The sequence below is a fragment of the Symphodus melops genome (genome assembly GCF_947650265.1).
Source record: "Symphodus melops genome assembly, chromosome: 20".
Classification (NCBI taxonomy): domain Eukaryota; kingdom Metazoa; phylum Chordata; class Actinopteri; order Labriformes; family Labridae; genus Symphodus; species Symphodus melops.
In genome coordinates, this window is record NC_136710.1 from 940,840 (window position 1) to 956,391 (window position 15,552).

General features: G+C 43.7%; 2 protein-coding genes across 5 annotated transcripts; one reads left to right on the top strand and one right to left on the bottom strand.

Moving 5' to 3' along the window:
* Positions 1-1,331: 1,331 nt before the first annotated feature.
* Positions 1,332-8,343, bottom strand: LOC306841408 (uncharacterized protein). 3 transcript variants are annotated; one of them, XR_013781508.1, is made up of 7 exons: positions 7,683-7,880; positions 5,804-6,076; positions 5,378-5,722; positions 4,155-4,277; positions 3,232-3,303; positions 2,429-2,609; positions 1,332-2,348 (listed from the first exon to the last, which is right to left on the bottom strand). XR_013781508.1 is itself a non-coding variant. In XM_079371295.1 (6 exons), exons 1-6 carry the CDS (start codon positions 7,711-7,713, stop codon positions 2,557-2,559), a joined length of 897 nt encoding a protein of 298 aa, XP_079227421.1. In that variant the 5' UTR covers positions 7,714-7,880; the 3' UTR covers positions 1,332-2,556. The 3 variants fall into 3 exon arrangements, 2 of the variants coding, with proteins under 2 accessions (XP_079227421.1, XP_079227422.1); XM_079371295.1 differs by having other exon boundaries at positions 1,332-2,609; XM_079371296.1 differs by lacking the exon at positions 4,155-4,277 and having other exon boundaries at positions 1,332-2,609; positions 7,683-8,343.
* Positions 8,344-8,887: 544 nt separating this feature from the next.
* LOC306841890 (myelin-oligodendrocyte glycoprotein-like) lies at positions 8,888-12,721 on the top strand. Of its 2 annotated transcripts, XM_079371911.1 has the most exons (5): positions 8,892-9,115; positions 10,520-10,903; positions 11,068-11,145; positions 11,273-11,557; positions 12,154-12,721. In XM_079371911.1, exons 1-4 carry the CDS (start codon positions 9,028-9,030, stop codon positions 11,434-11,436), a joined length of 714 nt encoding a protein of 237 aa, XP_079228037.1. In that variant the 5' UTR covers positions 8,892-9,027; the 3' UTR covers positions 11,437-11,557; positions 12,154-12,721. The 2 variants fall into 2 exon arrangements, with proteins under 2 accessions (XP_079228038.1, XP_079228037.1); XM_079371912.1 differs by lacking the exon at positions 11,273-11,557 and having other exon boundaries at positions 8,888-9,115.
* The last annotated feature ends 2,831 nt before the right edge of the window (positions 12,722-15,552 follow it).

The following is a 15,552-nucleotide window of genomic DNA, read 5'->3' on the forward strand; positions in this document are numbered from 1 at the left end:
GTCCTGCAGGATGAGATACGAGATAAGACAAAAACCTTGATCCCATCATTTCAATATTCCAGGGTTGGTGAAAACTGAATGCACAACCTGCTTTTGTGTTGAAATAGATTGAGAGGCAACTCGGTCAAAAAGTCAGGGGCTCGATTCCGAACTCCTGTAATCATATGCCAAAGGGTCCTTAGGCAAAACACTGAACCATCAACTGCTGTTGATTATGTACAAATGTGAAATACTGATGGACACTTTCCAAAGCAGCATCTGCCAACACTGTGTGAATGTAAGGTGTTAAATATGCTTTAGTCTGTTACTATGATGCAAGCTCACATTCATCACCTGTTTACTACGACCAATCACAGGCCTTTAAATTGGTGGATTGGTCGCCAAGAGACCAAAAAGATCAGAATCAAAGAGTCTCCCATCGTCAGATTGGTCAAAGCAGAGGAGCTCAGGAGGAACATCTCTGCTCTGTTTGTTATCTTCATTAAGTCAAAGACCATCACATAGCTCAACTCTTCTTCCTTGTTTAAAGTTCAGGGAACAAGGAACACTTTTTATAACCGACCAGGAAATCCTCACCAGGATGCAGCTGTGTCTCTTCCTGCTGATGACTCCACAACAGTGATGAGATGCAAACCTGTTATTTCCCCCAAATGTTCATCTACGGATCAATGAAGCAGAGTTTCAGCCACCGACTCATCAATGTGCTGATTCATCAATGTGCTGATTCATCAATGTGCTGACTCATCAATGTGCTGACTCATCAATGTGCTGACTCAGGTTTTATAGAAGCCTAATGAAACCTAGTTACAGTCTTCATAAACAGCTTTTAAATACTTTATTGCATATAGATATAAACGAGATATATAAAGGACTTTATTCTGATGCCTCTGTGTGCAACGACACAGAGTCAATATGTTTTCAAGCTTTATCTTGTGAGCAGAAGATCTCAGGAACACTTGGATCTAAAATATCCATTTAAACTGAGTTATGAAACGACAGTCAAAGTTTAAGACAGAAGAACCAACAATCTGTCCATGAAGTCTTTACAGATGAGGACATTTCACAACGTCTGGACGATCTTCCCTCGTGGATTTTAAATGAAGACCGGTCCAGATCTCCACTGATCGACCTCGTTACTGGTTAGAAGGAGAACGCCTCAAAGGAAGAATAAATCATTATCTAATCTAAGTTTCATGGGAGTGTCAGAATTGCTTGGTCTTGACTCAGTCTCACCCTACCCTGGTCTTGGTCTTGACTCAGTCTCACCCACCTTGGTCTTGGTCTTGGTCTTGGTCTTGGTCTTGGTCTTGACTTAGACCCGAAAAAAAATTTCTTTAATGAGTTTTATTAGAAATTTAATTACAAATAAAACTTTACACACTGTGAACTCTTTTTGTTTCAGAGACAGATTTACTGTCCTCGACAGTCGGCACAAGATTTCTATTTACACAAGAAACAGTTTAGGCTGCATGGCGGTTATCGCTGTCCCCTCTCAGTGAGGAGGTTGCTGGTTTGAATCCCCGTCTGTCAGGAGCCTGTCTGTGTGGAGTCTGCATGTTCTCCCCGTGCATGGCGTGGGTTCTCTGCGTCAGTGCTGTGATTGGCTGGAGAACAGGGCGTAGCCCCGCCTCCTCATCGGATGGTTGGATGATAATTTTCAGGTGGTTTTCTTGGTGATGTTTTGCTCATGAGCTCTGTTTCACTCTCAGTATGAATGTCAGGGATGTTACTAAAAGTGAAAGTAAGGAGACCCCAGGATGAGCAGCTACTGTTCCATGGGAAGATAAAGGGTCTAACAGACTTCTGCTTCTACGCTCCTTATATGGCTGCTCTTCATGCTGAGGGAAATGTGTCACGCTCTCAGTCAGTAATAAACTCTGACGCTTGTAGACTACAATGTATGTGCTCAGGAAACGGCTGTGATGAGGTTTTCCCAGATAAGCCAGGGAATGGCCATGACTCAGTCTGTGCCCGGGTTTCCTCCTCGTGAGAGACAGAAGGGAGGGAAACCCTCCTGGGCTACGTCAGTCAACACAGCAGCTGAGTGAAATGAGGAAGTCAATGTTTGAGCTGTGAAGAGCACAGACTCTCTGTGTGTGTGACCACAAATATCTGAGGCAGAGGATTTACCACGTGCAGAGGTTATTTAAGTCAAACATTTACGAGGCTGCACCCTTTTCACGTCTATAAATAATGACTCATGTCACCACATGTCTATTAATAAACGTCACTCAGGGCGACAAAACAAAAACAGAAGCTGGACTGTGCAGTTCTGAGCTCATCTCGTCTGTTTGGGTTCTGTTTGGTTCGAGCAGTTTCCAGCTGCAGAGAGCTTCTGAAAGACTCGGCTGTGGAAGGAGAGTATAATAAGACAACATTCAAGTCCACCTGAAACCAAACCTGAAACACGTCTACGTCTAAATTCTACATGAGCACGCCGTGACATGAAGCTTTTTAAAACAGTTCAAACGATGGTGATTCATTTCAACCCTCCTGTGGTTGTTTCCATCACATTGTGACTGTACATATGTGTGGAGGTGCAGCCGAGGCGTCCTGTCAGGTGTCTCCAGGTCTGACCGTCGAGTAGAAGGTCGGCACAGCGTCCAAATCTGTGGAGGAAGACGAGTGTTAAGAGCCTGCAGCCGGACCACATGAGGGGAAGTTCTGTCGCACATCGTTCTCTAAAATCATTCTGATCCATCCATCAATCCCTCATCTCTATCACATGTCCTCTTCTTTATGTGTCCGATCTCTCCAATAACCAAACTAAATCTATCAACACACAAACAGAGCCAGCAGAGTCTTAAATAAAACAACATGGAGATATATCTGCTGTTTTGATCTGCTCTGTGTCCCCGTGTTTACATTCTCATACCAACCAAAGTAAAAATAGAAACTGGCTCTGTCGACGCATTTAGGCCTCCAGCCAACTGTTGTTGTTTAACCGTTACCATGGAGACATTATACAACGTCATCGAGCTGCACCAATAGGAGCTGTAGAGAGAGGGCGGGACTTCCTCTCCAGGCCGACGACAACAAACCCACATGTTACCTAACAGTCATTACAGTGAGGCGGAGAAGCCAAAGTCTGCTTTCTGCTCACTTTGTCAAAGAAGGACTTTTATTTTGAAAATCTGACACTTTAGTTTGTGTTGTTGAAGAAAAGTAGAATCATGTGTTTCTGTTCTGTTTCATTGGATTTTGATTTGATTTAATTTATTTCTTATTTACCTGTGATCCTGTTTGGCTGGACTCCCGGTGTGATGGTGACGTCGGTGTACGGGACGTCAGGGTCGTCTTTTTCTGCAACACAACACGTCAACATTACACACAAGCAGCAACATGTCCACAGGGACTGAAGGGACAGAAGCTCTAATTCAAACAGGAAACCAGACAGAGAGCAGCAGTTTAAACTAATATGAATGTTTGAAGCCTGAGTGTCGTCATCACTCTTCATCCAGAATCGTTGATTTTAACTTGAACCCTCCTCTAATGAAGCAAATAGCCAATCATAGATGTGGATTTTGGGGTGTCCAATCAGATTACAAACACGACCCTGGAGACACTTGAACTTAATGACAGATTTTATTGAACTTATTGTTCGAGCTTTGTTTTTATGTTTAATTCCTTGAAATGAAATTATTATCTGGATTGTTCCGGTGGCTTAAAATAAGCGTATTAGATAGTTTGAAATTAAAAACAGACAAATACACTTTCTTAGATTTGAGTTTTTGCGGTGTTGCTAAAAAAAATCTAAACTTGGGATGGAAAAATTCTCGATGACGGTGTCTTCCACCCACGCGACAAACCTCGGGATGCTCCATTTATGATGAATAGTAAGAATCCACAGAACGTCAGTGAATGTTTATTTATCTTTAACAATAGAAGTCATGACATGTGGAAACACTCCCGTCTCTCACGAACACGTCCTTCAAACAAAATGGACGTAAACACTGAAATGAGACATTGAACACTTCACTGCATCCTTTGACGTTGCTCAGCAGAATCTACTCGACTGAATGAGCGACACTTTTTTTTTCAAGTTCAAACAGGAACTTTCACCTTCAACACTTTCAATGTGTGACTTTCACATGCAGTATGTTCTGCAAACACAGGAAGAAAGGAAATGTCACACGCTAAATTCAAATGCTGACCTTTACGTCTTCTCCAGAGACATACAAGCGTTGCACAAATCACCACAATCGGTACAAGGCCCATGAGCACGACAGGAAGTAGAATGCATGCACCATGGGAGTCAGGCTCCTCGGAACGTCCCCCTTCAAAAGAAAACCACAGGTTGGCCTGAAAAAACATCTTGATAAAGGGTGGGTGACTTTGTCTTATCCTTCAATCATCCTGTTAAAATGTCACCATGATTTATGCAGCGATGGAAGCGGGCAGCGGAACTGCTTCAGATAGAAGTGATTGTACCCGAGCTAAAAAGCCTCTGCATGTTTCTAATAAGCTCCAGCAGCAGAAAGCTGCTCAAACTAGGATCAATGTTGGAGATGAAACATGGAGAGAGGTTAGAACGCAGAAAGCTTTACAGACCCATGCAGAGCTGGCTAAACACTGAAGCTACAGTGTCCACCACATGCAGAGCTGGCTAAACACTGAAGCTACAGTGTCCACCACATGCAGAGCTGGCTAAACACTGAAGCTACAGTGTCCACCACATGCAGAGCTGGCTAAACACTGAAGCTACAGTGTCCACCACATGCAGAGCTGGCTAAACACTGAAGCTACAGTGTCCTCCACATGCAGAGCTGGCTAAACACTGAAGCTACAGTGTCCACCACATGCAGAGCTGGCTAAGCACTGAAGCTACAGTGTCCACCACATGCAGAGCTGGCTAAACACTGAAGCTACAGTGTCCACCACATGCAGAGCTGGCTAAACACTGAAGCTACAGTGTCCACCACATGCAGAGCTGGCTAAACACTGAAGCTACAGTGTCCACCACATGCAGAGCTGGCTAAACACTGAAGCTACAGTGTCCACTACATGCAGAGCTGGCTAAACACTGAAGCTACAGGGTCCACCACATGCAGAGCTGGCTAAACACTGAAGCTACAGTGTCCACCACATGCAGAGCTGGCTAAACACTGAAGCTACAGTGTCCACCACATGCAGAGCTGGCTAAACACTGAAGCTACAGTGTCCACTACATGCAGAGCTGGCTAAACACTGAAGCTACAGGGTCCACCACATGCAGAGCTGGCTAAACACTGAAGCTACAGTGTCCACCACATGCAGAGCTGGCTAAACACTGAAGCTACAGTGTCCACCACATGCAGAGCTGGCTAAACACTGAAGCTACAGTGTTAATTAAGTTAAGTTAATGACGCAGCCGAATGGACTATAACACTGAACTCACCTCGGACCGTCAGCCAGCTGTCTCGGGATTGTCCGACTCCGGGGATGCTGCACTTGTAGAGTCCTTCATCGGACTTGGAAACACCACGGATGGTCATGTGTCCCGTGGAGCTGTTCCTGATGAAGAGGCCATCTTTGTAGAACTCAGCGGTGATATTGGAGGAAGGAGTCGTGTCAAAATCAGCGGTGATATTGGAGGAGGGAGTCGTGTAGTAATCAGGAGGAAGATCAGAGGAGGGACTCATGTAGTAATCAGGAGGAAGATCAGAGGAGGAAGTGCAGCGCAGAGTCACGTGGTCCCCCTCCGACACAGGAAGAGCTGGACTCTCCAGGATCACAGAACCACCTGAAGGACACATCAGGGTAATTTTCTGATTATTATTGATTGCTTTGTGAAATGTGTCTTGAAGTTGTTGTTGAAACCTACCTGTAGCCTTGATGACGGTGAGGTTAACAGTGTTGCTGCACACTCCTGCTGCTGACTCACACCAGTACACACCACTGTCAATATAGTAGAGTTCATTGGAGAAGGAAACAGATTCATTTACACGGTTCCACGCTTCGGAACAGTCTTCATTTGTTTTCATGGAAGTGTTCCTCTTCATCCTCCAACCAGCAGAACTTCCCAGCTGCTCACAGCTCAGACTGGCTGACTCATACTGGAAGAACTGGGATCTGTCAGGGACAACTCTCAGGACGGCTGCAACAAGCAGACAGATGATGAAGTTAGACTCATGGATGATTACTGACTCTGTCCTGTGGGAGACGTGTTCGCTCCCATCGCTGGTCGATGGTTACAGACTGCAGCCGTCGACCTGTGTGACTCTCGATCTGTTTCTCTCTCTTTCAAGCCAACAAACACGGACGTCAGGTTTTTCTGGAGCTTCAACCCAAACCTGCTCTGTATGTCACGAGTCATTGCATGTCTTTGTTGTAACTTGTCTGTTAAATACTAAATTGATCGATTATCTGCATGCATGCAAACATCCGGTGAACTCGTCACCTGTGTGTCCTTCAGCTGTTTCCTATTGAAGATGCTTAAATCCTCCCGCCTCTCCAAAAACGTAGGACTGCTGCAGCTGCAGGGCACCGAAGTGTTCACTGTAAAACAAACCGCACGTCGCCCACGATAGACTGAACGATGGCTCTCACACATTTTCTCTGCAGAGACATTTACTGTGGCATCATGTAGAGTTTGTCAGTTTGATGAGAAGGTGGTGTGAATGTCAGCTCGAGTTGGTTTTATTTGAAGGCTTTACTCTCACTGAGCAGAGGCGGACTGGAGTCTCTGATTGTGCAGGGTTTATGGAGGGGGGGGGGGGTGGGGGGGGGGGGGGGGTCTACAGGTACTTTGTGTGTTTAGCCAGTTTGAAAGTATCTGGATAACTTCAGGAGGACACACGCCTCACAGACTCACCTTCTGTGTGCAGAATAAAGACATCCAGCTGTTTGTGTTCACATATGCAGCGTCAAATACAAAAACTAACATTTATCATTAAATCCACAAAGTTAGTACCTTGTGTTTATTTACTTTATTTATCTTTGCACAGCGTCTTAAACGTTTATTAAATCTGTACTTTTATTTTTCATCCTTTATATATTTTAAATCTTTCTGCTGTTAGTTTTACAGAGAGAAACTTTTTCTAGATCTTTCTGTACGTCCAGCACGTGTTGAAAACTTGACAATAAAGATGACTTTGACTTTTGACTTCCGCTCGTGATAAAAATATTTTATCTTGTCTTTTTCCAACGTCCCAAACTGATTCCACCTGAACCTGTTAAACAGGTCAGTGGATATAATACAGTTAACCTGACCTATACATAGAAATAGATAAGACAGATATCCTGATAACAAAGCCATGGTTACAGCTCACGCCTCACACTCAGACGTCCCCGGTTCGAGTCCCGCACTGAACAAACTCAAAACTACAAGTTGGTCGGAGTAGGAACGTTTTGTTGTTGTTGTTTTGAATGTAAACAAACGTACCGAGCCTCTCTGGTGACATTGGTGAACATTTTATAATTTGTGCCTCAAATGATAAATATTTCGATGTCACCAGAGAGGCTCCGTACAAATGTGTCTCCACACTGTAAATTCACTCAACGTAAATATGTTCAAACACACCATGAAAAAAGTCCAACACGTGCCGAGGACAGATCATCAGAGTCTCCGATTATTTATCCGAGACGTCTCAAATATTAAGGAACACAAAAGTACGACGAGCGTTCAGTCAGAGCTCGACAGCAGCGAGAAAGACGGATTGATTGAACGCTGTCGACCTTGGACACAGAGAAACAGGACTCACCTATGACAGCGCACAGAGTCGGTATCTCCATGATGCTGAGAAACAAACACTGACTGAGTCTCCGGCTCGGGGGGGCTGTTCATATATCTCATCAGTTTAGGTGTGACCACTTCCTGTGTTTATGTGTCTGTCTCAACATTGTGTTTGTTGTGTTTGTGGTGAAGCCACGGCCTACATGCTGATGTAATGATTTCATTATTTCCTGATTTTAAGATTTAAAAAAAGAATTTCAGCAGAAGAAAAACTGTCGCAGATATTTGTTTATGTTTTTGATCAGCAAAATGTCAACGGGCTCTTTACTGATTAAATGTGTTTGTCGTGTTCGGCCACCAAATCCACGTTGAGTCTGACGTGAGGACGATCTGTTCGGGTGGAAAAGTTTCAAAGTGGACGTTGAAGCATCTTAAATCTCAACCTCTCCTCTTTGTGTAAAAACATGATCAGGGAGTGTTTCTTTCATGTGACCTCTTTGTCAGTTGATTATCTTTACACAGTTTTCAGAGCATGTCGGAGGCGGGGCTTAATGTGGTCTTTATGTTTGTTTGAAGACAACATGGCTGACTTTTAACCTCGTTTTGTGACTTTTAAATGTGAGAGTGAAAACTCAGCGGGGTTCTTCCCCTCAGACATGTACAGGGTTTCCTGTGCCCTCCTCAGAGTTTCAGGGGGAAATGGAGCTTTAAGTTTTGCAAATAAAAAAATGCAAATGGGTGCCGTGTGGCCTGATGGTTGGTACACACGTTTGGGCCCCTGTTTCCACGGAGCGCCCTGGTTTGGTTCAGTACAGTTTTTTCTACGATTTTTTTTTGACAATTCTTTCGACCAATCAACAGATGGCATTTTTTGTGTAGCTCCCCCTTTTCTACGCTCGCCGCCAAAACAGAAGAGAACCAACTAAACAGGACGGTATAGCTCAGTCCTTTTCATACCCTCCCCAAAGTCTGACAGTGGAAACACAAATAAATGATTACTGAACCGAACCGGACCACTCTAAGGGAGGGGGGGCTAATTTAACGGATGTTCTGTCTCTGAAGAGTAAAATAAACTATAATTTATGACACACAAAAAAAACTACGTTTTATCTGTAATGTTTGTGGTTGTTCCTGTCACACGACAGAGAAAAGAACAGCAATATTTACTGCTCTGTTATCCTCACCCAACTCTCGATCACGTGACATTGACGCAATGGAACGTGCTGACGTCATTGCCCTGCCCTCATTTAGGTGGAGTCTCATTTAGGTGGAGACTCATTTAATCAGAGTACGACTCGTCATGTCACTCACACACCGAACAGCGGAGCGCGCGAACGGGACCGTAGCCGACTGTGTTTTAACCGGGTACTTTTATGAGTGTCTTCGGAGGCTCCGGCCTGCCCTCCCGTCTCTGGACTCGGATTCTCCCCTTCACTGTGTTCCTGTGGACGCTGGTCGACGGTAAGCTCCTTTTTCTGAAGCGGTGTAATACTCTCAACCGGTGTCAGGCTGGTTACCGTGGTAACAAGAGCCGTTAGAATCCCACGTGGACGGCTGTTAGTTTGACTTAGAGCTATAATATGGAAACGTTCTCATTACATGTGTTTAAATATCAGACTGAAGTCATTTGAACTTGTTTGAAACCACGCCATCTAGAGATCAGCTGAATCACTAACTTACAGAGTAGCTCTTTAAACCGTCACACTTGTTAGCGTTCATTCATCTTTGTAGAGTCAGAATTTAAATTAAACCTGTTTAAATGAAGCATTAACTGTGTCATAGTGTCCTGTACCGAAGTAGGTAAAACCAACACGTGTCTTTACTGGGCAGAAGAGATGGGACACACTGATGACATATATATATATATATATATATATATATATATATATATATATATATATATCAGATACATACAGTTTGAATTAGATTTTAAACTAAAAATGTTGAAATCATCAGGCTCCACGTGGTTCACATGAGTCTCTGACATGTGGAACAGCTTCCTTTTTTTTTAATTGGCTCTTAAGTGGTCTCGTGACGTGAGTCAGACTGATTGAATGACTCACAGAGATGCTTTCCTTCATGTATAAAACTAAAGTCGGTCAATCTTTATTTATTAAATTCCAATTAATATCAGACGTTATCTTGAGAAACTTTATAAAACCAGCACGCCGAGTTCCTCTTTGTGATTGGATAATAAAGACTTGAATGTCTTTGTCTTACTGCTGAACCCGTCCACTGGACTGAAGGTTTTGTGTTTTCTTTCTAATTGATGACCCCTGGGTCCAGAACAGGTTTTTCCATGACACTTTTAGCTCCCCAACACAACCAAATGAACGCCCCACGTCGTCATGGTAACGGGCACAAAGCCGATCGACAGTTTAACCGTCTTTTCCTATCGGGGTGTTTTGTTTTGGACGTGTCCCAACATTTGAATAATAACCTGATACTGCCTTCTGCTATCACGCCGTTCAGACTGCAGGAAGCAGCTGCAGGATGGACGGATTGGGGACCAGTTGGTTTGACTTGTCCTCCTTCAGTGAACCAGTTGGTTTGACTTGTCCTCCTTCAGTGGACCAGTTGTTGATAACGTCTGTTTTGACACAATGGAGCAGTTTGATGTGAAGACATGGAGCCTCCCCAACATGTCTGTAACGGGGCTTTAGAGGACACAAACTGAGCTCTCCTAACTCCCCGATAGAGTCACAATAAAAACGATTAAAAACGACGTAAACATGATTTTTAAACCCGATGAAAGTCGGCGGTTTGAGAAGAACAAATAATTTCCTGACCCGTTGTCCAATAACTGGACGTTTGGACGGTATTTCTTTTTCAGAAGATCAATATCTTCTTCTTGACTATTTCCAGGTCAGTATCGCGTATTCTCTCCCCCTCAGCCAATCACGGCTTACCCTGGTGACGATGTCATCCTGCGGTGTCACGTCACACCTGAACGTAACATCTGGGACCTGACAATCGAGTGGTCCAAGTCGGGCCCCTCGGGTGGGCCGGGCCAGGGGGAAGGGGAGTACGTGTACCTGTACAGGAACCAGAAGGACGACGAGGACGCCAAGATCCGCTCATACGTGAACAGGACGGACCTGTGGAAGGACGCGCTGCGACACGGGAACATTTCTCTGATGATAAAGAGTGTGAGGATGGACGATCAGGGGACTTACAGGTGTTTCATCCCCAGACTGGCCGTCAGACTGCGTAGGGAGAAAGAGGCGGCGGTTAGGCTCGTAGTTCTTGGTAAGATTGGCGTTGATGTTTGTGACTTTAGACGAGGGGCGGCCATTTTGATTTTAATCATGGCCGAAAACATCCTTCTAACTAAATCTCCCTAGTTGGTCATTACTGACTGGGATTGGTTTTTCTTTGTCCTGTTATCTTAATCTTGATGTTTCTTTTTCTAGATCCAAACTTTGGAAGGACAACGGAGTCGCCTCTGGACCTCACAACTCGGGAACCAATCGATCGCATCGATGGCACAAGTGAGGACACGCTTTAATTCTCAGAGACGAGATTGTGCCGAGTAGTTTGAGCTTCAGATTAAACGAAGCTGGAGAGTCCTGCTCGTAGTTTGTTTTAAAAGTCTCTCTGTTTTCTTTCCTACATCAGGTGAGCGGCACCGTCTTGTCGTCGTCTTTGTTGCGGCTTTCTGTGTCGTAGCGATCCTGGGAGTTGCGGTCGGAACGTTTTTCAACATGAAGTTTATTAAAGAAAAGCAGACGGAAAAAGAATCGTTCGAGGCGGACATGGAAAGGAAAGCACTTTCAGCGTAGCGAAAAGAAGCGTTCGCAGAGTCGAGAAGTCGTCCTGCGTCTCCCTCGTCCGATCAAGTCGACCAATGGGATCATCAGGAGAGAGTCTGTGTGACGGAGACTGAAGTCCATCAGAAAGAAGGTGAAGTTTTTCCCCCTGCTGTTGAATGTGTTCATGCTTTGAATGTCAGATACGGCCGGCTCGAGTTTGACTGGGAAATAAAGGGGATTTTTGCTTCCTTCTGAAATTTGCATCAGAGGCGCAGCTGTATGGAAATACTGGAGGTTTGCCTGCGTGTGGGTTTAAAAGTGTCAGCAAATGAGAACTGGAAAATAACCTGAAACTCGGTACTGAAACTAAAACACAGCTGTGGAGAGAACGTTTCAGTCTGCTGCTGGAATAGAAAAACGTGTTGCTGCATAAAATCCGAGGAAAGGTCGTCTGAGAGAGGACACGATGCTGCTTCTAAAGCTTAAAACTGAACGGAGCTTCGTGTTGTGATCAGAAGCAGCAGCAGCTGTTTTATCGTGTTGTAAGAAAAACATTCAAAGAGACGTTTCACATGTGCACAAATATAAATGTTAGTAGATTAAGTTCAGACAGCAAATATGGGAGGTTCTGTTTTTACAGGTGAACATAAGTGGAGCCCGCCTCCTGTACTGACATTAGAAACACGAGCGGGCCTTCTCAGTGTCGAGCAGGAGCAGACTCATCATTTCTGCTTTTCTCTTTAACAGCCTGAAGATCCTTCGCTCGGTCGACTCAGACGAGGCAGAATCAGGATGAAGACGACTCTGAAGATGCTGATTTTCCTGCTGAAGAAGCTAGTTTGATGAAGAACCTCTTCAGACCTCTGAATCCTGTCTGACAGCTGGAGCACCTTAAAGACTCTCTGTATCACAGGACACCTTTTTTATGTATTTATTTAAACCAGGAGAGTGAATGTTGACCTTGTTACTGCACTAGTTTAGTTTCTTTACATTTCCACCTCGTCACTCAGGAGACAACGACGACTTCACCCGACCTCAAAACAACAAAGAATGTCTTTTTTTTATTTATTTGTTATAATTTTTATTGACTTGTCTGCTGAGATGCATCTTCCTCAATAGAGGATCTATGTGGTTGCTGTAGTTTGTGTTTAAATAAACGTTGATGTCTCCATGAGCTTGGGATGAAGATTTTAAATCAGGAACTTGACAAAGATGGGAAATTGTCTTCAAACTAATCAACCGCCGTTGACGAGTGATTTCTTCTAGAAGATTTTCAAACATTTCCAATTTCTGTTCTTCACTTTAAGAACAGCAGAACGTGGAGGTAGAAAGTCTGCTGCTTATAGAGATATATATAATAAGTAACATCAGCTGTAACGTCTGACACGAGACCTTTTTTATGGCACGATTCACACTACTTGACGTTCTGAGGGGGCGTGGCCTGATTCTAGACTCGTTATATCTGAGTTTTACTCACAAGTTTACAACCTAACGCAGCTTACTTCGTCCTAAATAAAGGACGACTGTTCCACAGTTTGAAATGTGGATTATTTTATTTTGATGACTAGCCACTTTTGCACTCAATCTGACAGGACCTGAAAATGAAGTTTTACTGAAAGTTCTGTTGAAGACTGTTTCTTTTCTCTGAATGTGTGTAAACTACTTTATTTATATTATTTACATTGTTGGAAACCGTAGCGTCATCACAGTCCCTGCTGCTGAATAAAGAGATGTTGTAAATGCATACAGAGCTTGTGACTTTATTCTTGTTTGCTTAGGTCAAAAATAAATAAGTGTTCTGACTTCAGCCCGTCAGCTGCACACAAACGCCACATCTTCACATTTTCATCCATCAGTTTTCATCTGTCCAGCGTTTGTTCTTTCACTCGCACTGATCTAGATCATGTTCTTGCTACGGTCCTGTGGCTCCCTCTAGTGTTGAAAAGAGAGCCCTAAAAATGTAAAGCAGTGGTACTGATGGAATAAATATAAACCCGAGACGAACACTTGGGAAGATTTCGAACCACGATCCCCTGAATGCCCAGACTCGAGGTTTTAGATTAAACTGATGGTGACCATGTTTGCTCTCCTAAACCAGAAAGACTTTGGGTCCCCTGAGAGTCCCCAAACCTCCCTTTGAGGTCCACTGATCTAATGTACTACACAACAAGAAGGTCCGGACTGTAATAACGGAACAAAATATCCATGTGGATTTAGGTCTGGGGAAAGATTCCCAGTTCAAATGTTTGCTGGAAAAAGATGTATAATTAATTGTGTGTGTGGGATTTATAGTAAATAAGTGTAACACATTCAACCCTTTTTTCCCGTCTTGCAGTTGATCACGGCACTGTTTTCAAGTCCCTTTGGAAGTCTTGTACATTTAGTTTTTCTAAAATTATTTTTAAAAAAAGCAGCATGTCAGTTCGATCCATTTTATTAGCAAAGCAGCAAAAAGTATAAAAAAAACCAAACCGCTCAGAAAACATCAAATCAAGAACATCAAAACATGGGTTGTAAATATAAATGGACAAACGCTCAATGACTTCACCCTTCTATTCCTGCAGGGGGCGCTCTTACACGAGAACACTAAAATATTCAAATATTGATTACTGTGTTCAGGATCAGCATCTGTCGGTAACCTGGACGAGTTCACTCCAGAACCAAACTTATCCTCGACATGAATTCCTCTGAATGGACGGGGCAATGTTTCTTTACCACAGGAAGCTTCTCTGCTCTCATTGGTCGCTGGTGGAGTTCGACCTTTGAGCTTCGGAGTCAGATGAAACTTCGCTAAAACCGTCAACTCTCCCGACGTCCTGAGTTAGTCTCTGGTGCCTTTCGATTCTGAAGTTATCATTTTCCTCCTGCAGAAGTTCCACTCTTTCACGGAGCCTTCGGTTTTCACTCTCCAGACTCTCCACGAGTGGCACGACAACTCCATCAGTCTCATCTGGGAAAGAAAAAACAGTCTTTACTATTGTAGGCCAAGACGCAGTCTTCAGGGTCAGATGGGCGTCTAAATGACAAGGCAGGAAAGCATCACTGATGTAAGAATGAAAATGTAATTACCAGTTCTCAGAACCAGATTCCTTCCAGCTGGTGATGAAAAGAAATGCAGTATAAATAAATTAACCACAACTTTAAAACAAATGTAGTGTTATATTCAGAAGCTTAATAACTTACCCCATGTTAGCATCCCAGTCCCGAGAAACAATAAGCTAAAGAACAGCAGCACCATCCCTATCAACCATGCAATAAGATTATGCCGAGAAAATTCCAGGGACACAAGTTTCTGGTAGACTTCTGAAAAAGCAAAACTGGTTATAAAATCACTTGTCGATAGATTAGCAAAAAGGATCTTTCAAAAGCATCTCCAACATTGATCCTAGTTTGAGCAGCTTTCTGCTGCTGGAGCTTATTAGAAACATGCAGAGGCTTTTTAGCTCGGGTACAATCACTTCTATCTGAAGCAGTTCCACTGCCCGCTTCCATCGCTGCAACACCTGTTCACCTGATAACTGATATCTCATATCTGACAAACCCAGGGGCGTCCAAAACGGCCTTCAAAGCCCCGCCTACCTTCTCTGGTCCAATCAGATCCAGAGCATTCAGGAGCAGAATCTAAAGTTAGAAGGAGGACATACTGGCTGCTGCATTGTTGTCAGAGAAGCAACACAGCAGGTTTCCTTCATGTTTGATCACACAGGAAGGTCATTTGGGGATTTAAGTGAGTAGATATTATTGGATAGACGTTTGATCTTTAGTCGCAATTGATAGAGATTCAGCAATAATCATTAAAGACTTGCCTGGAACTGTCAAATTTGCTGTCCTGGTTTCTCTGATGTTCGGTTGTCGAACTGTACATGTATAATAATCACTTGCTCCAATCGCCACTTTGATTCTGCTGAGGATGGAGTAGTATTTCTCCTGATCCTGGACTGGATTGTTGTCTTCATGTGGGATGATTTGCTCAGTGCTGTCCCTCCACTCCACCTCAGGCTTCGGGTACCAGTTTCTCGCTTCGCACTTAAAAACGAGTTTGTCCAAAGATCTCTCTCGTGATTTGTGGCTCCGAAACGGCACCTATAACTGAGGAGGGGAACCATCGAAATATGTTGTTTAAACTTTTTGTTCAGTTGCGTGAAG

What these genes read in the sequence shown, in the direction of transcription:
- LOC306841408 (XM_079371295.1), bottom strand. Translation starts at nt 7,713, where the DNA reads ATGGAGATACCGACTCTGTGCGCTGTCATAG. An exon ending in CACCGTCATCAAGGCTACAG is followed by an intron (nt 5,723 to 5,803) that starts GTAGGTTTCAAC and finishes TGTGTCCTTCAG; the next exon opens with GTGGTTCTGTGATCCTGGAG. An exon ending in TCTCTGGAGAAGACGTAAAG is followed by an intron (nt 3,304 to 4,154) that starts GTCAGCATTTGA and finishes GTTGTGTTGCAG; the next exon opens with AAAAAGACGACCCTGACGTC.
- LOC306841890 (XM_079371911.1), top strand. Translation starts at nt 9,028, where the DNA reads ATGAGTGTCTTCGGAGGCTCCGGCCTGCCCTCCCGTCTCTGGACTCGG. An exon ending in CCTGTGGACGCTGGTCGACG is followed by an intron (nt 9,116 to 10,519) that starts GTAAGCTCCTTT and finishes GACTATTTCCAG; the next exon opens with GTCAGTATCGCGTATTCTCT. An exon ending in CGATCGCATCGATGGCACAA is followed by an intron (nt 11,146 to 11,272) that starts GTGAGGACACGC and finishes TTCCTACATCAG; the next exon opens with GTGAGCGGCACCGTCTTGTC.